We start from the raw sequence: 26,727 nt of genomic DNA on the forward strand, positions 1-26,727 counted from the left end.
GGTGGTCCCAAAGGACTTGGGTTGGGGCAAACTGCATTTTGGGTCCTTTTCAAACTGCATTTGTCAGCCATAGTGACAATCATTACAGCATGGTGAGAATGAATAAAATGTGAAATTCAAATTAGGTTTCTTCTGTTCTAGCTTTCAACTCTCATCTCTTATTTTATTTAATTCTGTTCTTAATCAGGATAAGTAGAAACTATCCTGCTTCTTGTTCTGTAAGCTTAGCTCTCACTTCAAAGGTGCCATCCCCATATGCGTGCACTTACCAGAGAGCAGGCTCAGAATGGCACTCCTCTCTCAGTCATTATGGGTTTGTTTGTTTTTTTTCCTTTTCTTTCTTTTTTTAATTTAGGGATTTCTTTAACAATTGCATTTCTAATTCTCAATTGCAGTAGAGATGCTACCATTACAGAAACCACTAGTCAATACAGGTGCTAGGCCCTGTTCACAGGACACTGAGGTATAAAGAAATTAAGAATCTGGTAGCTGGCAGGTGAGGGAGCTGGGATTGGAAACCAGCCTTTCAGCTGGGGTCTGCTTATCACTAGGCTCTCCATCATTAGGTTGGATTAGCTGTATTCCTCAAATTATGTGAAAGTGCCACAGCCTGGTACAAAGTTGGGAACTAATGAACACTTAGTTCTTATTTATTCACAATGCTGAATGGTCTCTAAGTTTAAGCAATTTTGTTATATAGGAATCTTCCAATTATTATAAGAATCTTCAGCCAAGGATGTCCTAAAGGACAAGCCCTTTTCTTTCTAAATACTGTTCCCTTAAAATAAAACTTTTTTTTCAAATAACAGTAAAGAAGCACACATTCACAACACAAAGTCAAATAACACAGAAACATAAAGTAAAGATAAAAGGTCTCCCATTCACCAAGCATACCTCTCCCTAGAAGTAACCACTATGTTAGTAATGTGATGTTGGTCCTTCTATACTTTTTATGTCCACAAAATGTTGTCTCTAAACATGAAGACACAACTGAATTAAATAAAACATGAATAGTTTTTAAATGGTCATGTAATGCTTCCTCACATCTTTATTGCAATCTCCAGTCTCTGGCTCCATCAAAAAAAATAAGAAAACAAAAAATAATCCAATACCTGTACACAGAAGAGATCAAACTAGTAAAGTGAATTTTACAAATATAAAGAAATCCAGTGCCACATTATACTATTAAAAAATTATTCAGTCCCAAAGAGCCATTCCTATACATATTTTAGCAACAATAATAGAGATTGGAATTACAATTCAACCACAGACTCTTAAAACAAAAACAAAATTCTAAGAACTTAGATAAAAATCTGAATTTCCTGACAAGTTCCAAGTAATGGCAGAGTATGGCCAATTCAAAAATATAGTCCTTGTGCCCACTTTGGCACACCTATGAATTCCTTAGGAGATACTGATGCGCTCCACAGAAGTTTCTTTAGAATCTGGGCTCAAATCTAAGATGAAAGCACATTTGCCTGACAAACCTGTGGGCCAGGACTGCTTTCTGTTGGCCTGGGAATGTGTCCCCAGCTGTCTCAGGAGCAACATGGATGAGTCTGCCTAGCACGGTTCTGACCACAGTCTGGAACGACCAGTTTCGAGCCAATCCATGGTGAACAGTAGAGCACAAAAGGAATCTGTGTTATAGCTGCCAGGAAACTGGCCAGAATTGGTCAAAGTACAAATACAGCTTTTCCATAAACCTCCAGTTCCTCCTATGCCAATAAATGATTTTGGATTTATGAACAGGCTGACAGCTTGCATTACTTTTACAAAAGTGACAGAAAAAATTTTTGAGAAGAAAATTACCAGTACTTATAAATACACACATAAGATCTTCACAAGCATTTATAATAAATCAAGTATCTTACCTTTGGCTGGCTTCTGAGTTTCCAAAAGGGATGTCATTGTGGACATGAAAGAAGAGAAAGAAAGTTAAAAAAAATTTTTTTTCTTGGTTAGAAGACAATTTTTGAAGGGTAAAATGATAATAAATATCATGTAAATTTTTATTACTACTACTAAATATTAACTTTGAAATCAAATAGCAATTTAAAATAAAGGCTAAATTAATATCTATTAACTAGTAGGGTAGAGTCCTTAATTTTTTTTAATGTTTATTTATTTTTGAGAGAGAGCACGAGCAGGGGAAGGGCAGAGACAGAGGGAGACAGAGACCCCAAGAGGGCTCCCCACTGACACCAGCAAGCCTGATGCAGGGCTCAAACCCACTAACTTCAAGACCATGACCTGAGCAGAAGTTGGACACTCAACCAGCTGAGCCACCCAGGCACCCCTAAGAGTCCTTATTTATAGAAAACTAATTTGTATCTCTCAGGAAGAAGAAGCATCATCTGAGCACTGGATAGTTTTTAAAGTCCTAATATTTCTGCTTTATCCATTCTGCTTATCCTTGTATGGGTCTTGTAAAAAATATAATTTAAACCTTCATTACTTTTTACCATCTGATTTCACTCCCAAGTAGTTTTCTCTGCTTTGATACAGCAGTAGCTCACTCTTTATATAGGTCCTTCTATTAAAAAACTGAATTCTGGGGCGCCTGGGTGGCTCAGTCAGTTAAGCATCTGACTTTGGCCCAGGTCACGATCTCATGGTTCGTAAGTTTGAGCCCCGCGTTGGGCTCTGTGCTGATGGTTCGGAGCCTAGAACCTGCTTTGGATTCTGTGTCTCCCTCTCTCTCTGCCCCTCCCCTGCTCTTGTTCTGTCTCTCTCTCTCCCTCTCAAAAATAAACATTAAAAAATTTTTTTAAAAAACCTGAATTCTGTTCTGGCTAAGGAAAAAAGGCTTAAATTTTAATACTTACTTACATCAAATGATTTCAGATAAGAACATGAAAATACCAAGGAAAGGGGCGCCTGGGTGGCTCAGTCGGTTGGGTGTCCGACTTCAGCTCGGGTCATGATCTCACAGTCTGTGAGTTCGAGCCCCGCGTCGGGCTCTGTGCTGACAGCTCAGAGCCTGGAGCCTGCTTCACATTCTGTGTCTCCCTCTCTCTCTGCCCCTGCCCTGCTCTGCTCTGTCTCTCTCTGTCTCAAAAATAAATAAAAACATTAAAATAATTTAAAAAAAAAAAAAAAAAAAAGAAAGAAAATACCAAGGAAAGTCTACCAAAGAGTGACACTTGTCTAATGGATCCTGGGGTGACAGCCAATTATGGCTGACATACAAAAGAAAGTAATTTCTCTGGAATAAGAGATATGGAAAAACTTCCCAACAAAAAGACCCTATGAAATACTGGTAGAGATCACTGACACATGCTGTCATCTTTGTGGTTTTACTGTTTTTCGGGGTTTTGTTATTATTGTTGTTTTTTAGTATAGTTGACAAACAATGTTATATTAGTTTCAGGCATACAACATAATGATTCCACAAGTTTATACATTATGCTGTACTCACCCCAAGCAGGGCCACCATCTGTCACTATACAACCTTATTACAATACCACTGATTATACTCCCTATGCTGTACCTTTCATCCCCATGACCTATTCATTCCGTAGCAAGAAGCCTGTACCTCTTACTCCCCTTCACCCATTTTGTCCATCCATCCACTGCATGCCCTCTGGCAACCATCACTTTGTTCTCTATATTTACAGCTCTGATTCTTTTTGTTTGTTTATTAATTTATTTTTTTAGATTCCACATGAGTGAAATCATATGGTATTTTGTCTTTTTCAGTCTGACTTATCTAGGTCCATCCATGTGGTCAAAAATGGCACGATCTCATCCTTTTTTATGACTATGTAATGTTCCATTGCATATATGCATCTTTGCATAGGTCTTTAAAAGCAAAGCAGATTCTCATCCATTGCAGATGGCTTAGTTATAAACCTAGCTGGAGGTAAGAACAGAGCCGGCATATATGAAACGCCCACATCAGGCCAGGGACATTGCATGCTACTTCATGTAATTCTCACAATAATTTTGCAAGATACTATAATTTTTCCAGTTTTACAGGTGAGAAACTCAAGGCTCAGAAAAGTAAAATGACCTGACTTAGACAATAAAGAGCAGTGATAGGTCTGGGATGTAAAACTAGGTCTTCTGACTCCCCAGTCCAGGCTCTTCCCCTCTTCCACACTGATCAAAACAGCCTCATCAAGTTTCTTCTAGACTTAAAAATCTATGAGTCATACATTAACAACTGTTCTTGCTAACAGAAACATTTCCCAATGTATTAATTTCCTCCATTCTAATTATTACCCAATAAAAGATTACCACCTGGTGCTTATGCCAGTGTCAGTTTACTTAATCATTATATTTATAAAACTCCAGACAGTCTTTTCTGAGGTAAAAATATGATATTTAGCATGATATTTCAAGTTTAAATATTTTATACAAAACTCAGCTCTTCCTAAGAGACAATCGACAAATATAAAATTCAGTAATATATGACCCATCACATAAGAATCCATGAGACTAACCTGAATTCAGAACCTAATAATAAAAACAGAAACAAACCAGCAAATTAATTACAGAGCTAAGTTTCCAACTAGGGATTCTGGTGACTACAGCAGCAAAGCTCAAATAACCTACAGAGCCACTGGAAACCCAAAGATGTAATTACAGCTCTGTACAAAGATAAATAAGTAAATTAATGAATTAAAACCTTACAAAAAGTGTAGTTGCAATCCAATATAGTAATGGCTAACTTCTCCCCAAATCCCTCATTTAGAAACCTCACAGTGTCCAGTGTCCAGTGTCCAGCTCACAGTGGGCATTTAGGAAGCAAAGAAAATCAGTCCCTGACCAATCAAGAGAGATGTCACAAAATAAAAACCTGAAAGTCTTAGTTCTCTCAGCTGAGTTGAATTACTTTGTTGTTATTGCTTAACTTCACTTTAAATACCTTCAGAATCACAAAACATTCCAAAAATAGCACAAAGAATTCCTGTGTATGCTTCACCCAACTTCCCCAAATGTTGACATCTTACATAACCACAGTCATAATGATCAAACCAGGAAATTAACCATCAACACAAAACATATTAAGTAGTCTACAGCCAACCTTATATAAACATTTTGCCAATTGTGTCCCACTGATGTCCTTTCTCTGGTCCAGGATCACACCTGAGATGCAATTGTCTGTCTCCTCCCATCTGGGAGAGTCTGTCTCTCATGACCTTGACACTTGAAGAGGACCAGCCAGTTATTTTGTAGAACGTCCCTCAATCTGGGTTTCTCTAATGCTTCCTCAGAACTAAATTCAGGTTAAGCATTTTGGCAAGCACAACACACAAAAAAATCTTGTGCCCTTCTCAGTGTCTCATACCAGAAGGCACATGATGATGTCCATCCACATCTCATAACTGATGACAGTAACTCTGTGATCACTTGCTTATGGTTGTATCTACTAGGTTTCTCCACTAACATTACTAGTAATGTTACTAGTTTTCCCTTTGAACATTTTTCTTTTAAGGGGAGACTTTGAGACTATGTAAATACCATTTCTCATCATACTTTCACCCATGAATTTGAGGATCCATTGATGAATCTTGCCTGCAACAATTACTGTTTCCCAAATGGTGACTGTCTAGTTACTGGAGATGTTAACAGCTCAGGTGGATGAACATGGATGGATGTGCTTTTCAGGAAGAAGTCAACTTGGGAAACAAATGATTTAGTTGCATAGTTTGGACAGAACAGTTATCTGTGGATAAGCTACTCATCTCCTTCTTTTTACTGACCTGGTTTAGGGGTGCAGCTTATGTCTCATTTAAATAATAAATCCATACCATAAAATTATGTCTAATTACACTCCTAATTTTTAGAATGCCACAATATGAAGAAGAAATTTAATGACGATTTTATACGTTAGTGATCTTTGGAAATTTTTATTGATATTTTTACCATAACAAAAAAAAATCAATTTGGGACTAAAATAACCCACATAGTACCCTCTATGTGTAAAATACAAAGCAATATCAGTAGAATTACAAGTTACAGGGGCGCCTGGGTGGCTCAGTTGGCTAAGCGTCTGATTTCAGCTCAGGTCATGATCTCGTGGGTTGTGAGTTCGAGCCCCACATTGGGATCTGTGCTGACAGCTCAGAACCTGGAGCCTGCTTCAGATTCTGTTATCTGCCCCTCCCCTACTTGCACTCTCTGTCTCTCAAAAATAAACATTAGAAGACTTTATTTTTTAAAAAATGACAAGTTACAAATCAATTAATGCTGTCCACCTACCAAAATTAAACATTATATCCAAATATCAACACCTCTTTTAAAGATTTAAGTTTCTGAAACCTTCACAATTAGAAATATTTGAAATCTCAATTTTAACAGGATCTCTCTCCAACTTACTCCATAACGGATGTATACATCACAAAGAGCTTATTCTAACACAGCCATGCTACGTAATGATATTGTTGCTTTTCTGGACTTAGCTGGCAGTACCAGCAACCAAACAACAATCTGTGTGGTGATCACTATTTTTTCTTGGTCACCCTTCCCCCAATGTGCTTTCCACTTAAGGAATAAAGCTGATCTGACTAAAAATCTTGACACTGACCAGACTCATGAGTCAATCTTTGCTTCTCTAGCCAACTTTAATAAGTATAAACATCACTAAAAGCCCTATTTATTGTTTTATTGACATTTGGAATACTCCACTTTTGAAGAAAAATTTTAAAAGCATCATTGATAAACTAGAATATTTTGGAGAACAGCACTTAGGATGTAGAAGGGTTTGAAAATGCTACCACTGAAAGAATATATCAAAGGACTGGAAATATGTAGCCTGGCACAGGGCAGGGAAGATTAAAGGAAGACATGACACCACCTTCTGATTTGAGAGGGTTCACATACTTGTCCCCAAGAGGAGAAACAGACTTGTTCTAGGTCAGTTTAGAGGCTGAATTTGGTGATCCACTGGAGACAGCAAAAAGAAGAGGAATCTCTCTCTAATACAAGAATAATAAGCACTGTGTTGGGGCACCTGGGTGGCTCAGTCAGTAAAGCATCCAACTCTTGATCTCAACTCAGGTCTTGATCTCAGGGTCATGAGTTCGAGCCCCATGCTGGGCTTTGCACTGGGCATGAAGTCTACTTTAAAAAGGTAGGAGTAGGGGAGGTCCTGGGTGACTCAGTCAGTTAAGCATCCAACATCTTGATTTCAGCTCAGGTCATGATCTTACAGTCATGAGATCGAGCCCTGTGTTGAGTCCCATGTTGAGCCCCACGTTGGGCTCTGTGCTAGGCATAGGGTCTGCTTAAGATTCTCTCTCTCCCTCTGCCCCTCTTCCCTGCTCATGCTCTCTCTCTCAAAGAAAGAAAAAGAAAAGGAAAGGAAAGGAAAGAAGAGGGGAGGAGAGAAGAGAAAAGAAAAAAGAAAAGAAAGAAGGATAATTAGCACTGTGTTAAAGAGCCAGTTCCCCATTAATGGAACTATCTAACGAGAGAAGAGAGAGAGAAGAGAGAAGCAGCTGGTAACGATGTTGCAGAAGAAATGAGAAGTTATAAACCAGATCACTTGTATAGCTCTTTTTACTTACAATAAGAACATGAACATCAAGCATTCAACAAGTTCTATTTCTGGTTACTTCTAGCACTGATATTTGCAGATGCCTGGTATGTAGAGGCAACCCAAGTTACTAGTCGAGCATCATCTCGCACATCACAGCCCTATAAGATTCCTCCTCTCCAGCAAGCTAGCATACTTCCTGTATTCCACATACCTACACTCAGACAATGCCACTCCCTCTAACAACTATGTTTATTCAAGCCCTACCCCGTGAGTAAAGCTCAAACTCTAGCTCCCTTAAGAATCCTTCCATAGGGGCGCCTGGGTGGCTCAGTCAGTTAAGCGTCCAACTCTTGATTTGGGCTCAGAGGTCAGGATCTCATGTTTCATGAGTTTGAGCACTGCATTGAGCACTGCATTGGTCTCCATGCTGACAATGCAGAGGCTGCTTTGGATTCTCTCTCTCCGTCTCTCTCTCTGTCCCTCCCCTGCTCTTGTTCTCTCTCAAAATAAATAAATAAACTTAAAAAAAAAAAAAGAATCCTTCCACAAGAACCCCAAAAGTGAGTTTTCCTCCCATAATTCCTACAAGTCAAAACTATCTCTACGTTTACTTACTACCTATCATTTGGTCATATTACCTATCATTTGGCTGCAGGATATAAACTTTTTAATACCTGGGTAATCTCTTCAGCTAGACCATAGGCTTCTACAGGACAGAGTATATCTCTCTGAATTTATCAGTATCCAACACAAGGCTCTTTGTTATTCAGCAAACACTGTTTTAAGCTCTCTAGGTGGCCTGGCACCTGCCTCTGTCTCACCTGCAATCCAGCATCACAATCCGGCACACAATCCGGCACCGTCTGCCTTTGGCCCATGCTGGCCATCTCTAATTGGCCAGGGGTGCCCAGTTTTCTAGCCTCAGGGCTTTCATTTGTGACTTTCTTTCTGTCCTGAAATCTTGAGGCTAATTCCTATCCATACATCATTTCTCAGCTTAATTATTTCTCTATATTTATCTTTCTTAAACATCCAATGGTCACTTATGTTATTCCCAGTCGCATTTACCCCGGATAGAATAAAGACATTTCCACCAGCATTTCTGCTAACATCATCCCCCAAACAATAAAGCAAACAAAGAACAAATACAAATTCTGTCTTCAATGAGAAACTAGGAGATAATTATAAATGACACACATTACATGAAGAGAGAAAATGCATCCATGGACTGCCAGAAAAGATCAGAAATGGGCAATGCTGAATATCCCAAAAAATGAGGCAGGGAGGGGTCTTCAGAAATGGAAGAACATTTGGGTCACTACCTCTGACAGTCCTTGGAGAAACAATCCTCTTCTATTAGAATCTTCCACCCACACAAACTACAACTGGTTGAGAACAGGGGAACATCCAAAAAATATGGCTGGTGAACCACAACTGGCATATTTCACAATCACAAAACTTTAGAAATATGAAAACCCTTATTTATAAATTCATACAATTTCAATGATCAATATTGGGATAGTGCAATTCAAAGAATACATTCACTATTAACTCAGTCACTTGAAAATCACCTGCTTCTTCCCCTCTGTGTTTATCTTTCTCCTGAGACACGAGCACAGTAAATTTTAATCTATTGTCTACCTGAGCTCGAAAGTTTAAATCTGGCCAGAGAATTACAACAATATTGGTGCACTTTTGTGTGTGGAGGCAGGGGCGGGGGGGGGGGGGGGGTGTGTGAAATATATTTCACATCTATGTTAACATAATCATACATATTCATTTTAGTAATCATATGTTAAAGTAACTTCCAGGTATACAAGAGATTAGTATAGATTACCGAAAGACTCTTAGGCTCCAAGCAAAGCAGCTCTTATAATTACTTCTCTCAGTGTTTGTAGTTATCCTTGGGTTTCTAATTTTATGAACCCATATTTCTCCAGTTTTATTGTGATTAGACTTCTCTTTGATTGGACTGGATTTAGCAGGAAAAAGTTTTTACTGAGTATGAAATTAACTCTCCTGTTCCCTTACTCTTTTTAGCTAGATCCAGACTTCAGTCTCCAAACCAGAAGTCACATACTCAAGGTCCACAGGCCCAATATAGCTCATAGCTGTCTTTTGTTTAGTCCTCACAGTATAGGACAAAAGTCGAAAATTGGAAGATTCCTCATCAGAATTCTCTTAAAAATTCAGAGGATCTGGAAACACGAGGCCTAAATTCCCACACATCAACATTGGCTACATCTGAACTACTGCTGTCTTCCACATGGATCTGCCAGGTGGCAGCTGAGTTTTAAATTCCTATTAAGAAAGAAAAGTAGAACTGGATTTTATTCATACTCAAAGAAAATGGAGGCTTACAAATTCACAAACATAAGAAGGTTTCCATATCCAATCTCAAGAACCCAAAGTAGAGTGCCATCATAATCCTATCAGGACTATACTACAGATTCTACCCACCCAATTAAATAATACAATCCTCTTTAATATCTCCACACATAATCCTGGCTGTCAAATCCTAAATAAGGAGTCCCAAACTCAAATGTCACATGCAGCAGTAATGACATTAGAATCAGTAGCCAGGAAACAGAATGAGAGCTAAAGCCCTTATCTTCACTATAAGCAGTAACAGGCCTAGAATTCAGACTAAAAGGGGAAAGGCTGAGGGCTTCAAGGAAAAAAAGAGCATATATATCATGCCCGGTGCACATACATTCATGCACGTTCAATTTTGATTCATGAAACAACGTTAACTTGGGGGTTAAGTCAGTTAGCAGGTTGAGAAAAACTGTAATTTCTAGTTCATTACTATAATTACTCTCCAAATCCATTACTTAGCAAAGATTTCCTTAGCTTCCTTAAGTGGAAATTCAATGTCCAAGAATTCCCCAACTACATACTTCACTACTTAGAAGGATAAGAACTGCTTACTTAACTTACTAAAGATTGCTGTGTTTATCCTTCTCCTGAGACATGATTTTCATCTTTGACACGTCTCTCAAACCCATCCCCTCGTCCCTTCTCACATTCACCCTTTCCCTTAGCAGTCTTTACTGAGTATCTAGGAAAAGCCAGGTGCTAATCTCAGTACTGGCAAAATTGCACTGAATAAATCAGACAAAAATCCTAGCCCGGTTAGAGCTTAAATCCTATTACAGTTGAGTGAATGAATGAATGAATATGTAATACAGTAAGTGCTATGGGAAAAAAAATAAGGCAGGGAAGGGGAGTACAAAGTGAAGCTGGGGTTGACATTTTAAACAGGGTGGTTAGAAGCTTCATGGAATGGCATTTGCATGGAGGCCTATGGGAAGTTAAGAAGGCATATGCATTGGCAGCAATGCCCTACTTCATCTCCCTCTAGATTTACCCACCATGTAGCTTCCTAACTGTGCTCACGTGCCTCCTGTCTGTTCTCTACAATTCCTCTCTCATCCACTATGTATTTAAGCCACATGTCTCAGCAGGTCATAATTCTGCCCTACAACCCTTCACTGGCTCCCTATCCCCTAGAAGGTAAAATCCACTCTTCGAGCAGGACAGGCTCTGATGCATATAAATTCGTGCACGTTCCATAAATGTTAGATATCATCATTATCGTGATTTGAGTCCTGATACAGTGGTAACTTGGGGTTGAACCTCTTCCCACCTCTCCAGTCTCAGTCTCCTACTGCTCCTCCCTGCTAATGCCTTGTGCTTTACACACGTTTGGATGTGTCGTGTCCTTCAGGCTTGGTTACTTTTGTACTTTTGGCGACCTGCGTACTTCTCCCACTTTTCAGCCTAGTAATGACCTTCTTGTCCAAAACTACAAAAAGGTACCTTCTCTATCTGTTTTTAGGAACTTTTAGGTCCCTGGGTCTTCTTTCCTAAGAAAGTGTTGTGGCTGTATTTCCTCCTCCTTGATAATGAGTTCCTTGAGAACACAGGGCATGTTTCATTCTTCTTCGTTTTCCCAGTGCCTGACATATGGCAGGCGCACAACAATGCTTATTGGAATTACCAGATGATGAGCTTGTCCAAACTGTTCAGTTCTTAAATGGACTCCTGATTTACAATATCCCCAGGGTCTCTATAATTCTTTGAGTGTCCTAATGTTCATCCAAAAAACATTTGCTGTTAGGTACATACAATAAGATACCTTTTTAACCAGAGACTAGAATATCATTTACCAACTATTCAGAATATGTTTAAATCAAAAGCAAACAATGCTTTCAGAAACAAACAAACAAAAAAAGCCAGACACCATGCTTTTCTCTACAGAACAGACCAGGACCCAAAGACTTAATATCATAACTGTAATGTAAAGCTGTAGACCAGAGGAGTTCGGCTCGTCTGTTTCCCTCTAACAATCTTGACAGTTTAAGGAGAATCTGAGGTGACATCTTACTAGAAGCCATCAGTTGTTGCTCGAAGGGATGAAAAGAAATGTCAACAAGAAAAGCACAATATCCTAGGGCCGATTTGCTGTACAAACCCTGAGCAAGTACTTGTTTTAAAATTTACTGACAGATTGCAGAATAAATAAGGAACCACTCCTTGCCCTCAAGGAGCTCTTCATGTTCCTCATGAAAAAGATTCTAAGCCATTATCTTCCATCGATTTTTTTTCCCTGTCAGGGAAATAAGATGTATTTTAGAAAGCTTTATATAAAAAAACTATTGAAATGATAAAAAGTTCAATCTTTTTTGTGGCTGAATGAGCTTATTTCTCAGTATCCAGGAATGTTGACTCATCTAGCATGTCACCTCCCATGATACTGCATAAAAATTGTGCTGTGTAAACACATTTGTACATATACTTGTTCACAATGACTCCTAAGGTATAGGGAAGACTAGTCAAAACTTCATACAAACAAAATATTGTATCATAGTAACAAAATGAGTAAATATGCATGAAAATAGGTGAGATCTTTGGTCCATGGATGGGCCTCAGTGGGTCAGTAAATTCCTGATTTTTTTTTCTGGGTAGAAGAGCTATAGTTTTCAGATTCTCTAAATAGAGTCTATAACCCAAAAAAGGTTAAGAAAGAGTGCTGCAGAGACATTTTCCGAAGAGCAATGGAGTTTCATGTCCTAATCCACGTTTGGCTTAAAAGACTGAATATACACAGCCCCTTGAGGCCAGGCTTCTGGAAGTCCCTTGGGCTGGCCTGCAAGGGGAAAAGTCAGCTGTGGCTTTGTCCTCACAAGTGAGGGGCCTGATTCTGCTGATTCGGGGGCCAGAGCAAACCCATAATGTAACCAAAAGCCCACAGAGCTCATCACTCAATGTCTTGGTCTAAAGCAGCCCTGGTCAGATTTTTAAGATGGTTCAACCAGTTGTAAGATGAGCCTGGTCGAATTTCAAAGATTACTCTCACATGTAGAAATACATGCAAATTTAAAAAAAAAAAAAAAAAAAAAAGACTGAATATACAAATGGGCAATGTCCAGACCATATATGACAACTAGAACCCACAACTTCTGCAGCAATTGACCCAGAACAGTCAGGAATTGGTCAGTGACTTCCCTATTTTCTGCCCCTGTTTACAACTCAGAACCAACCAGAAAAAGCCAAATATGCTCCCAAACCAACCACAAATGACACCTGCTTCTAGTTAACCAGCCTCCAGCTTCCTCATGCCAACAACCTCCATCAGAAGCACACCTGAAGTGCTCTTTTTTCTTTTCATTTTTTTTTTTTTTTACTATAAAGCTTTTGTGCTCCTCTGCCTGCCTTTGAGTCTCTGACAAACACAAGTGACTGTGGCAGACTCCCTTGCTATAGTAAACACTGAACAAATAGCCTCTATTTGTTCCCATCTTAGTTTAATTTCCATAGATTGATTAGCTAACATTTTGGATAAGAAATAAGAAAGACACTGAGGACCAAATATAAATGAAAGGCATCGGCAGAATAAGAAAATAACACTACCTTGCAAATTTTTATTTCGATAATAAGGTACTTTCAAAAGAAACTGAAAAGGAATGACCAAAGGAGGAAAACCAGGTAAGAGTGGCATCGCAGGGAAAAAGAGAATTTCAAGAAGGAAGAAGCATAACCAGTATCAAACACTATTGAGAGAGCAAGCAAATTAAGGAGGGTAGAAGGCTCCATTTGGTCTACCTCCTAATTTTGGTGGGGACTTTTGGTGGTGAAATAATGTACACATAAAAAAATTTTAGATGTCAGTTATATCTCAAAAAAAAAAAAAAAGACAGTAATAGGCTCAAGGAGATGGTATCTAAAATTAAAGTTCATGGGGCGCCTGGGTGGCTCAGTCAGTTGGGTGTCTGACTTTGGCTCAGGTCATGATCTTGCAGTTCATGGGTTTGGGCCCCGAGTTGGGCTCTGTGCTGGCAGCCTGAGCTTGGAGCCTGCTTCAGGTTGTCTGTCTCCCTCTCTCTCTACCTTTCTCCTGCTTGTGTTTTGCCTCTCTCTCTCTCTGTCTCTCTCTCTCAAAAAAAATAAATAAATAAAACATTTACAATTAAAGTTCACAGGGGCGCCTGGGTGATTCAGTTGGTTGAGTGTTTGACTTCGGCTCAGGTTATGATCTCGTGGTTTGTGAGTTTGAGAACTGCATCAGGCTCTGTGCTGACAGCTCAGAGCCTGGAGCCTGCTTCAAATTCTGTGTATTCATGGCTCTCTGCCCCTCCACCACTCACACTCTGTCTCTCTCTCCCTCTCAAAAATAAACATTAAAAATTTTTTTTAAATAAAAGTTCACAGAATTATTATTCATTATACTTTTGATTGAAAAAAAATAAATTAAAAACAAAACAACAAAAAAAAAAACCTTGAATTCCAGGTTTCTTTCCAGAGCACAAAGCCAGTCTTATAGAGCCATCCCCCACACAGAGGGCTGTGTGGTTAAATGTTTCTTGCAGGGAACACCAGCACAGGACTTTTTTTCTGATCCCTTCCAGGCGAAGTCACACCCACAAAACCAATACCATTTCCAGCCTCACTCCCCAAAATAATGCCCCGAGAAAATACCATGTTCCCCCCCAAATTTATAGGACTCCATTTTGATTAGTTTGACAAAAACAAAATGTGTGGGGAAGATAACATTTGTTTCAAGAGAACTAATGAGAACCCAAAGGAAATATTTGGTCTTCAGATATCTACTAAAATGAGTTCCTGACACATTTTCCTACTATGTAATTCAAAATAATGTCAAGGACCTTTTTCCCTGTCCTTAGCCTTTAACTTCTTGCCAAATTTATTTGACCCCTCTTTTGAATGGAGAATGTAGAAAAAGAAATTTTCAGCAAGTTTTCCTCAACATAAGAGGTACAATTGGAGTACAAATGTTCCAGAATAACAGTATTAATTTTCATTTGCTCCAGCAATTGACATACTATGTGGGGCTGGAAGAAGAGCTGTGCCACGTTAAGCCAGACCACCGGCCATGACACACAGTTGCATGTCAGTGTACTGCACAAAGGAACACCTGGCCAGAGGTGCAGTGCGAGCTAAAACACAGCCCCTGCTACAATGACCAAGCACTAAATGGGCCATGGCAAAGGAAGGGGCTCAAATACAAAGGCACCATTTGCTTTTCACAAGACTGGGACAGCTCAGAAGGAATGCCTATTTCTAACTGGTCTGGCTAGAGGGGCCACCTTTTCTTTATTTGCACAAAAGCACCACTTGCTACAAAAGCCCTGTAGAGTACTCGGACTCACAGTAGCTGTTTGCCCTCAGAGCTGCAGGAAATGTTTCTCCTTAGTATTCAACAAGGAAGTTAAGATAAGTCTCCAACTCTAGCCAAGACAGAATAACTGGTTCTAGCTCTCCTACCATAAACAAGAACACTGCCCAAAAGATATGAAGCAAATGTTTTCATAAAATGGCAGTGGGGGATTATGATCTTGGGGAGAAGGCAAACAAGTAAGATGGGCCCTACAACTGCCCGAGCTTTCTACCTAGAGACACTCTGTACAGGAAGAGGGAACCAAGCCAGAACAGGTTGGCCTGGGCTGAGATGGTAAGATTGGACATCTGAGATCTGACGCAGCTGGAATTTGTTGGCCAGAGACGTAAACAGTCCAGAAGAAAAACTCCAGGAATGTGCATGGGGCCCCCACTGTCTCCGACTGAATACTAAATTGCACATGCAGAAGGTGAGATGCCAACCGGCCATAAAAACTATCTGGGAAAGACTACTGCTGGAGAAGTAGGTGTACTTTGCAGAGCTCACACAGGGTTCGGAGACAGGAGTTACAAGCAGCCACAGTGGACAGATCTCCTTGGGCACTAAGAGCAGCTAATGGATGAGCCCCAAAAGGCCTCAATTTAGGTGTACAGCTAAACTTGCCCTAGAATAAAGGCTCCTCTGGCCCTAACCTAACAAAGCTTATAAACAGGCCAAGATCCAGCTGATCCATAAGTAAATTACCCATGAGGACTTTCCAGTGTCTCACTCACACCAACAAAGGATGGAGCAACAACTCACTCAATCTGGACTCTTCTAACTTAGAATCCTGTAGATACAGGCTTAACACAGAACTGATTTTATGGAATGGTAACCAAGCACCAAGCACTATATTAAGTACTTCACAATCATCATATCTAACATGGTAAACCCTATGAGATAGTATCCTCATTTTACACCTGAGTCAATTAGTACTCAGAAATTAATATAGCTAGTGGAGGTGAATTAAGATTCAAACTGGCATCTGCCTGATCCAAAGCCTACGTTTAAAAGGCTGGGTGCGGGGCGCCTGGGTGGCTCAGTCGGTTAAGCGGCCAACTTCGGCTCAGGTCACGATCTCGCGGTCCGTGAGTTCGAGCCCCGCATCGGACTCTGCGCTGACAGCTCAGAGCCTGGAGCCTGTTTCAGATTCTGTGTCTCCCTCTCTCTGACCCTCCCCTGTTCATGCTCTGTCTCTCCCTGTCTCAAAAATAAATAAATAAAAGGCTGGGTGCTACAAAAATGGAGCAAATACAAGGCAGTAAGCCATTTCCCCATTTCAAGCTCATGGTGAAGGTCACTAATGAATCATGACACTCTTGTTCTTCATTAAAAGAAATTTCATAATCTGAGATACTATTGGAGGGAATGTGCTAAAAGCAAAATCATAAAACATTAAAAAGTAATGTTAAAATGTGCCAGAGAACAAAGTAGGAATACAGTATTTGGAAATTACTTAGCTTTACAAAGATAAATGTGACAAGGTAAACAGAATATTTTCACAAAAAACCTCCAAATCAAAATTGCATTTGTATTTTTAATCAATTTTAATTATACTATTGATATTAATTTCTTCTGCCAAAAACTAACTTGGATTTATCTGCTAGAATCTCTGCTACATATCACAGAGCAAAATATTCTACCATTGTTTTAGTAAAAGCCTGAAATGTGAAGGAAAAAAGACACCTATTTCTCATTGTATAGCTACAACAGTCTTTTTTTCCTTTTTGTAAGCAGGAATGGTGTTCATTCACCTTATAACATTTCCCAAAGGAAATAAGTTTTACATCATCCAAAAAACACCCTGCTTCCATTAATTTCATCTCTGTAAATATTGATTTTAATAAGCAAAGAAATAACAGAGAAAGCAAAATAAATCAATAAAAGCCTTGGTCATTTGTGGAATGAGAAAAGAGTCAAGCTATAGAAAGAAGAAAAAGGATTAAGGATTAAACTGAGGCCACTAGCAAAAAATGGCAACATTTTACAATGTAGGAACAAAGCTATGGCGATAGTTATTTTGAGGAACCAAAAATGCCTGGACCAGCAAGAGCCAAAATGAATGCCAACCGGAAGAACTCCTTCTTTAGACCAAATGGATTATTTAAACTATATGCATCTGGGGTGCTCAGGTGGTTCAGTCAGTTAAGAGTCCAACTCTTGATCTCAGCTCAAGTCTTGATCTCAGGGCCGCGAGTTCAAGCCCCGCTTTGGGATCTACACTGGGTGTGAAGCCTACTTACAAAACAAAACAAAACCCAAAAGACTACATGCATCTGCACAGTCATCCCATGTTCCTTCACATTTTGTGTGAATTAGCCAATATCAGCTGCTAAAGGAAGATCAGGAAGAAGAGTGAAATATTAAGTCACAGAGGAGTGAAAGCTCAGGTAAATCTTTGGCATTTCCTTAAGAGTTGCCAATTCTGGCATCTTAAAAAAAAATGCAAGTTTCAAAGATATAAAAAAAACCTAACAAATTCTAAATATGTGTGTACATAGTTCCTTAACAGACTTATTGAGATATAATTTATACGCCATAAAATCACCCATTCTAAGTGAACAGTTCAATGACAATCTGTTTTGAGACCATTTCCGTCATTGCTCCAAAAAGTTCCCTCGTGCCTGACTGCAGTCAATCCCAGGACCTACTCCCAGCCCCAGGCAACTACTTATCTGTTTTCTTTCCTCCTTATTTTCTGGACATCTCATAGAAATGGAATCATACAATATGTGGTCTTTTGCATCTGGTGTCTTTCACTTAGCATGTTTTTGAAGTTTATCCACGTTGTAGCATGTTATCGGTTCTCGGTTCCTTTTTATTGCTGCTGAATAGCATTTTTGTTTCTCCGTTCATCAGTTGATAGGCATTTGGATTGTTTCTGGTTTGGGGATCTTATGAATAGTGTGGCTGTGACCATTCAAGAACAAGTCTTTGTGCAGACGATTCTTTTTATTTCTCTTGAAGAGATGCCCAAGAGAAGGAATGTTGGGTCACATAGTGTATATCTACCTTTTCAGGAGACAAACTGTTTTCTGAAGTATATGTACTGCTTTATATTGCCACAAGCAACAGGTGAGAGTTACAACCGCTCCATATCTGTACCATCACTTAGTACCACCTGTCTCATATTACAGCCATTCAAGTGGGTATGGAGTGGCATCTCACTGAGATGCTAATTTACATTTTCATAAGGACCAAAGTGGTTGAGTTTTTTAAGAAGTGTTTATGTTTCACTGTAGAGAACAGGAAAATTCCCATATCCTTACTTTTAGACTACTATAAGGATTGGCAAACTCCTGGTCAAATCCACACTTTTTCTTTATTCTCATTCATACTCATTTCCCTGTGCCATTTCTATTATTTCGTCCACTTTTTCTACCTCTTTAACCAGTTCCGAGCTACTTCACAATCTTTGTGTAGACATTCATGTTTATTTCCCTTGGATAGCTAAGAGTAAAACTGCTAGGTCATATGTTCAGCATACATTTAACTTCACATTTAATACTTTTTAATGGTCCATATGTGCAAAACTGCCTATTGAAATTTAGACCAATCTTTTTTGGACCAAGCTCAACATGTGTAAATTAATTACAGTAAATTGTATTTAATTACTCATGTCCACACTGGATGACTCAACAAATACACCTGAATCATTATGCTAAAGTAGTCTTTATTGCTTTGTCTCCAGTTTCTAACTATGTAAGCATCTATAATCAGATGGTACCATGCACTTAGCTGAAGTCCTCAAGAACCTTGCAATACAGTGGATAAAACAACACATCATTAGATATCAAAGACACTGCCTTCATGACATGCTGGTAGAGCAAAAGGCATCTACACCAGCAGTTAAAGAGAAACCTTCATTTAGTTAGGTTCTGCCTTTCACTAGCTTATGATCCTAATGGTCAGTTAACCTCATCAAACCTCTCTGATACTTCAGTAATCTGGTGGGGCTACTACTACATACATAACCTACTTGACACTAATGTACAATGTCATGTGTATGGTGGAAGTAAGCCAACTTGGGTTTCAATCTGGATCCAATAAAGGTTTGTGATCTTCCTGAGTCCAAGCATTATTTTAAGTGCATCCCGTGTATCATTTTCTTTAATCCTCACTACAACCTTAAAGGATAGATCCTATTATTATCCTCATTTTATAAGTGAGGGAACCAAGGCTCAGAAAGATTAAATAACTTGCTCAAAGTCAACAATTACATGTTAGACAGGGATTCAAACGAAGACAGAAGCAATACTCAGCTGGAGGGACAAAATCGAAACCATACAGTTCTTGTGAGATCATCAACACTGAATTTTCTTTTCAGGACCAAGTTGCTAAAGCAAATTGTGTGGTGGCTCTTCCTTCTGTGACTTAGTCTTTCATGGTTTTGTTTTGGTCCTCCTTCCCTCCCTCCTTTCCTGAATAGGAAAACAGACCTGAGGAAATGTGTTCCAGTCCCCAAGTAGAGTAAGTGGTGTGTAGGGAACAGGGAAGGGGGGTTACAGGTACAAAAGATTTATCAAGCCTACCTAACAAACAAAAACATTAATTTTTGTGCAACACAGCAGTGGGAGCTAGGGGTTGGGGGGTAAAGATGAGAGGGACAACAAGGGAAATGTGCTAGAAAAGAAAAAAAGCACCTACATCCTTTGTTTATTTAATATCCCAAGATATAACCAACAAACTCTTAAAGAAACAGTTATGCCATCAGAATTTATGATATTCTTCAACTAAGCTAAAATGTTTTACAGAAAGCAGCAGCAATCTTTGAATGCATTAGCTTGAAGGACAAAGAAAAAAAGCACTGGAAGCTTTTGAATGCAAATTTCGACTCTCAGAAATAAAAGGGAAAAAAAAGATGAGGATGTGAATTCTTAAATTTAAAACCTGATTTGCATACAACATATAGATAACCAGTACCACATATTGGAGGCTTAGTTGCAAATTAGTTTTGTGCACTCACCTTCATACATGAGTGTGCCTACAGATAACCAGACAAAATACCCAAATATTCATCAGTATTCCTGTTTCCCAGCAGTGTTGAAAGGAGACTTGCCTAAAAAACCTGTTCATATAAAATTATTTTTTAAGCTGAAATTATTTTTTAAGCATTCAACAAGCTTAAGTCTGTATTTTTCATATCTTTATTAACATTAGAAGCTACTTTTTGTTACTGTCAAATACCTGGCATACTTTATCTCTAATCCTCACACCGACCCTACATCGTAGGTCTTACACTCTCTATTTTATAGATTAATAAGGAAAGAATAGCACAGAGAGATTAAATGATTTATTCAGTGGCAAAATTGGTATTCAAACCTAAGTTTCTTGTTCTAAAAACTATGCTCTTTCTACTTTAGGATTTTGCCTCTCTCTTTTTAGGGCAAATGATGTGGGGGAACAAGCAAAAAACAACTTTGCTGGTTTCAGGAAACTTGAGGAAGCATGTTTGTTTAAAACGACCTAATTTGGGGGCGCCTGGGTGGCGCAGTCGGTTAAGCGTCCGACTTCAGCCAGGTCACGATCTCGCGGTCCGTGAGTTTGAGCCCCGCGTCGGGCTCTGGGTTGATGGCTCAGAGCCTGGAGCCTGTTTCCGATTCTGTGTCTCCCTCTCTCTCTGCCCCTCCCCCGTTCATGCTCTGTCTCTCTCTGTCACAAAAATAAATAAAACGTTGAAAAAAATATTAAAAAAAAATAAATAAATAAGACGACCTAATTTGGAGTTTTATAGTTTTTTGTTGTTTGCCTTCAAATGAAACGGATGGCATAACAAAGTGAGCTATAAACTGCAGAAAGCTATATGGATAAGTATATACAGTGGCAGAAAACTGAAGTTATGTAAGCTTCAGGTGCTTAGTTTAAATCTTGCCTGTTGGGGAAAGGCTGCCCTTTCTCTAAGCTCCTGCATACCTATGCTAAGTATCCAAAAGACTCGGCCTTTAGTGAATCAGAAGTGCTAAGGTGAAGATATTTAATTCCTCATTCCTCGTGTTTCCATGTGGAAAAATTCGAAGTAACACTCCTGATGTCTCTAAGTCCCTTCACTCCATCCTCCTGAGGAAAGGAAGGGTGAATTATCCAGTCGGTGATGTTCAAGAGAAGGGACAGGGTAGTACACGGGATCTGTTCCTCCACAACCACAAAGGAGGCATACAGTTGTCCAGTTTGCCTGTGCCTGGGAAAGTCTATAATTCAGGGGTGAGGAATCGGGAAACCCACTTGTTTCAGTCCTAAAGCCATTTTCACCATCTGTTCTATCAGTAACTGAGGTGAAATGAGATGCATAAAAATAGTGGTAAAGAGATCAGGCTCTGGAATCAAATTGCCTGATTTTGAATCCCGGCTCTACCAGTTACTATGTTACATTGGACAACTAACCTAAACTTTCCATGCTCTGGTTTCCCTTACCTATAGATGATAAGAGAACCTATTTCACAGGATTGCTATGAAGATTAGAACAGTGCCTGGAGCATATTATACACCACGTGTAGTGTTTTTATTTTTGGTTTGTATATTTCCTCTATCTTACTAACCCACATGACTACCTCAGTTCACAGTTGGGTGGACAAAAATCCCAACAGAGAAAAAGAATCTCTTTCAAAAGTGGGGATGAATGCCTTTTGGCTACAATGACAAGATGATGCAAATGTCTTATTTTACTCTCTGGTAAACTAGTTTGGAGGACACACCAGAATAAGAGCTAGTCCAGAGGAGACAAGGAACTCAAGTGCTTAGTTCAAAATTTCCCCAGTCATATTCTACCAAGTGGAAACTCATTTGCAAAAATAAGTTTTTTCCAGGCCCAAGGGCTGTCAGGGCACACCCCTCAAGATGGTTCTTTATACTTTGCTGTATTAATCGGATCACTCACTAATAATATATGCTAAAGTAAGGCGGCTTTTCCTAATACCACCTCCCCTCCCCTTTCCTTTCTTTTATGGGTATCAATTGATTCCCCCTTGAACCTCTTTAGACTTGTTTCTTATCTGAAACACCCGTTGTGTCTTAGGACATTATAAACATAGTTACATCATGCTTCCTGGATAAGATAAAAGAATCACAGTAGTGAAGGATTAAAATACTATAAAGTTTCCAGAATTCCTTAAATATGTTTTCTTATAACATGTTTTACATTATATCAACTGCCTACAGGTGCTTCTGCAGCCTGCTGCTTCCACACCAGCTCCTTCATCTTGATATCTCAGCCTCTAAATATAGCTCAGTCCCTGCCAAATTGTAGGCATCAATGACTGTTTATTGAAATGAGAGACTAAGAGTTAGGTTAACCACGACTACGCCCTGTCTAAAAAAAATCTTTCCTTATAAGCCTCTCCTCAAATCTCCAGTAGCCACTTTTCCTATGTATATTCTTTGTCAACATCTTGTCCTTCCTCAATTGTTACACACTAGACTCCAAAGTACTAATTTCCTTAAGAATTGATCTAAAAATTAAAAAGAAACTGAAAATGTTAATTATTCTTCACTGAATTCCAGATAAGGAATTGCACAGGAGCAAGCTGAAAGAGCAACCACAAGACAGAAGGCTCTGAGGTAGAGATCTCTGGAAGAATTTAGTAGAATGGTATAGCTAAGAATTTGGAAGGAAAATTTTAAGAATATGAGAAAGACAATCAAATATTTTTTAAAACTGCAGGAAAAATAAAAAGCTATTCAGTAAGCCATAGTCCAAATACAACGCAAACAAAAATGCAGTAAAATCTAATACAAGTGACGGAATTTAAGAAAAGAGAATTTATTTGCACTTTATGCTAGAACAATCTCCATCAAACATCCTGTGGGTTGTGATACTGAACCCAGAGAAAGACCAGCAATCCCAACACACTATTTGGTCTAGCATTGAGAGATAGATAGACAAATGGATGGGTGAATGCGTAGATGGATGGATGGACAGACAGACAGGCAAGATGGCAGGTGGGTAGATAGATAGATGGATACATACATATATCATATAAAATAATGTCAACTTAAAAATAAAGCAAGTAGATTATGAAATGAGTTAGACAGGAGGAGGACAGGGTCCTTAGCTTGTTAAAGAAATAGTGAAGAGATAATATTTAAGGTTAATTTAATAAGAAATACAAGTTTCAATATGTTATGTAAAAACATCACAGAAATGACCAACAGAAGAAATAAAAATAATATAAAAATCAAACAGTGGGAAAAGAGGTATAAACCTTATACTATATACTTTATATAAGTAAATCTTCAGTGAATCATTGAATATATGTCTAAGATTAATAAATCAAAGTACATGCCCATTACTTACAATAATCCTCAAGCTTTTTCACTCATGGACCCCCAAATTATCTTATAACTTCTAATATATTTTTAAGTTGACATATAAAATTTTTCAAAATTGAATTTAAATAGTTACAAAAGATAAAATTTCTGAAATACCGTATTTTAAAATAAAATTCCCTTGGGGCGCCTGGGTGGCTCAGTCGGTTGAGCATCCAACTTCGACTCAGGTCATGATCTCACGGTTTGTGGGTTCAAGCCCCACGTCAGGCTCTGTGCTGAATACTCACTCAGAGCCTGGGGCCTGATTCAGATTCTGTGTCTCCTTCTCTCTCTGCCCTTCCCCTGCTCACGCTCTGTCTCTCAAAACTACATAAATGTAAAAAAAATTTTTTTAATAAAATTCCCTTAATTATATCCTTCAGAAACCAAGTACCATACATTTTTGCAAATTTGGGTATTTTATGATTTTTATTATTGGTATTATCAACTATTTTTTTAATAAAAAACTCTTCTTTAATAGTAATTTTATACCTTTACTTTTTTCCCCATGAACTCACGTTTCCATTCCATTCCACTTTCCACAAAGTATCTTATCCTAATATAAAATCTTTTGTTAACCACTCTACCATTCTTTTCAGCAAAAAATCTATGTAAATTAAAATTTTTAATTTCTCTACTTTTCTTCTAACCTGGGCTGTCAATACAATTAGTAGTAGTACATGATTGATCAGAATAAAACATATTACAAATTGTGATAGACATAAAATGTAAAACTGTACTGGAAAAGTATCTCTTTTGTTGTTGCTTTGTTTTGTTTTGGGGGGGGAGGTTAAAGTTTATTTTGTGAGAGAGAGAGAGAGCAAGAGCGAGCACTAGTGGAGAAGGGGTAGAGACAGAGGGAGAGAGAATCCCAAGCAAGCTCTGAACTGTCAGCACAGAGCCCAATGCAGGGTGTGATCCCACAAACCAGGAGATCCGAGATTATGACCTGAGCCAAAATTAGGAGTCAGATGCTTAACCAACAGAGCCACCCAGGCACCCCTGGAAAAACATCTTTTAATGAAATGAATCCATGGATTGACTATAGCTTACTACTAAAATGAGACGTCACCAAACATCAATTCTTTTTTTTAAGTTTTTACCTAAATTTCAGTTAACATACAGTGTAATATTAGCTTCAAGTGTGTAATAGAGTGATTCAAAATGTCCATACAACACCTGGTGCTTGGGGCACCTGGGTGGCTCAGTCAGTTAAACAACACCTGGTGCTCATCACAGGTGTTCATCACAAGTGCCTTTAACCCATCACCTATTTAACCCATCCCCCCAACTGGTAACTACCAGTTTGTTCTCTATAGTTAAGAGTCTACTTTGTTCCCTTTGCTCATTTGTTTTGTTTTTTAAATTCCACCAGTGAAATCATATGGTATTTGCCTTTGTCTGACTTACCTCACTTAACATAATACTCTAACTCTATCCATGTCGTTGCAAATGGCAAGACTTCATTCTGTTTTATGGCTAATATTCCATTGTATGTGTGTATATACATATACATATATACATATACACATATACATATACATATACATATACATATACATATACATACACACCACCTCTTCTTCATCCATTTGTCAGTCAATGGAAAGTTGGGCTGTTTCCATAATTTGGCTATTGTAGATAATGCTGCTATAAACACCAGGGTGCATGTATCCCTTTGAATTAGTATTTTTGTATTCTTTGGGTAAATACCCAGTAGTGCAATTGTTGGATCATAGGGTAGCTCTATTTTTAACTTTTTGAGGAACCTCCATACTGTTTTCCACAGTGGCTGCACCAATTTGCATTCCCATCAACACTGTAAGAGGGTTCCCCTTTCTCCACATCCTTGCCAACACCTGTTATTTCTTGTGTTGTTGATCTGAGCCATTCTTTTTTTTTTTTTAATTTTTTTTTTAACGTTTATTTTATTTTTTGGGGACAGAGAGAGACAGAGCATGAACGGGGGAGGGGCAGAGAGAGAGGGAGACACAGAATCAGAAACAGGGTCCAGGCTCTGAGCCATCAGCCCAGAGCCCGACGCGGGGCTCGAACTCACGGACCGCGAGATCGTGACCTGGCTGAAGTCGGACGCTTAACCGACTGCGCCACCCAGGAGCCCCTGATCTGAGCCATTCTGACAGGTATGAGGTGATATCTCAATGTAGTTTTGATCTGTATTTCCCTAATTATGAGTGATGTCAAGCATCTTTTCATGTGTCTGTTGGCCATCTGGATATCTCCTTCGGTGAAATGTCTGTTCATGTTTTCTGCTCATTTTTTAGAATTATTCACTTTTTCAGTGTTGAGTTTTATAAGTGCTTTATGTACTTTGGACACTAACCCATTATTAGACATGTCATTTGCAAGTATCTTCTCCCATTCTGTTGGTGGCCTTTTAGTTTCGTTGACTATTTCCTTCGCTGTGCAGAAGCTTTTCATTTTGATGAAGTCCCAAACTTTATTTTTGCTTTTGGTTCTCTTGTTTCAAAAGACCTATTTAGAAAGAAGTTGCTACAGCTGTTGTCAAAGAAGTTACTGCCTGTGTTCTCTAGGATTTTTATGGTTTCAGGTCTTACACTTAGGTCTTTAATCCATTTTGAATTTTTTTATGTGTTTGGTACGAGAAAATTTGCCAGTTTCATTCTTTTACATGTTGCTGTCCAGTTTTCCCAACATCATTTGTTGATATTCTTTCCTGCTTTGTCCAAGATTGACCATATACTTATGGGTTCATTTGTGGGTTTTCTATTCAGTTCTACTGACGTGTGTGACAGTTTTTATGCCAGTACTATACTGTTTTGACCACTACAGCTTTGTAACATAACTTGAAGCCAGGAATTATGATGCTTCCAGCTTTAGCTTTGCTTTTCTTTTTCAAGGCTCCTTTGGTTATTTGGGGTCTTTTGTGGTTCCATACAGATTCTTAGTTTGTTCTAGCTCTGTGAAAAATGCTGTTGGTACTGTGGTAGGGATTGCATTAAGTGTGTAGATGGCTTTGGGTACTATAGACATCTTAAAAATATTTATTCTTCCAATCCATGATAATTTATGGAATATCTTTCCATTTCTTCGTGTCATCTTCAATTTTTCATCAGTGTTTTGTAGTTTTCAGAATAAGGGCCTTTCACCTCTTTGGTTAAGTTTATTCCTGAAAATAGGATCAATTCCTTAACTTCTCTTTCCGTTGCTTTATTACTGATGTGTAGAAATGTGACAGATTTCTGAACATTTTGCATCCTGCAACTTTACT

At 38.7% G+C, this 26,727-nt stretch overlaps 1 protein-coding gene across 2 annotated transcripts in view; it reads right to left on the bottom strand.

Moving 5' to 3' along the window:
* KIF13B (kinesin family member 13B) overlaps window positions 1-26,727 on the bottom strand; it is a 209,443-nt gene that overhangs the window by 140,022 nt on the left and 42,694 nt on the right. For both annotated transcript variants that reach the window (XM_040467565.1, XM_040467638.1), the window contains one exon: window positions 1,875-1,887. In XM_040467565.1, coding sequence (XP_040323499.1) covers window positions 1,875-1,887 — 13 coding nt within the window. The remainder of the gene's footprint in view (window positions 1-1,874; window positions 1,888-26,727) is intronic.

The sequence above is a fragment of the Herpailurus yagouaroundi genome, unplaced genomic scaffold, assembly GCF_014898765.1.
Source record: "Herpailurus yagouaroundi ecotype Mexico unplaced genomic scaffold, PumYag 28, whole genome shotgun sequence".
Taxonomy (NCBI): Eukaryota; Metazoa; Chordata; class Mammalia; order Carnivora; family Felidae; genus Herpailurus; species Herpailurus yagouaroundi.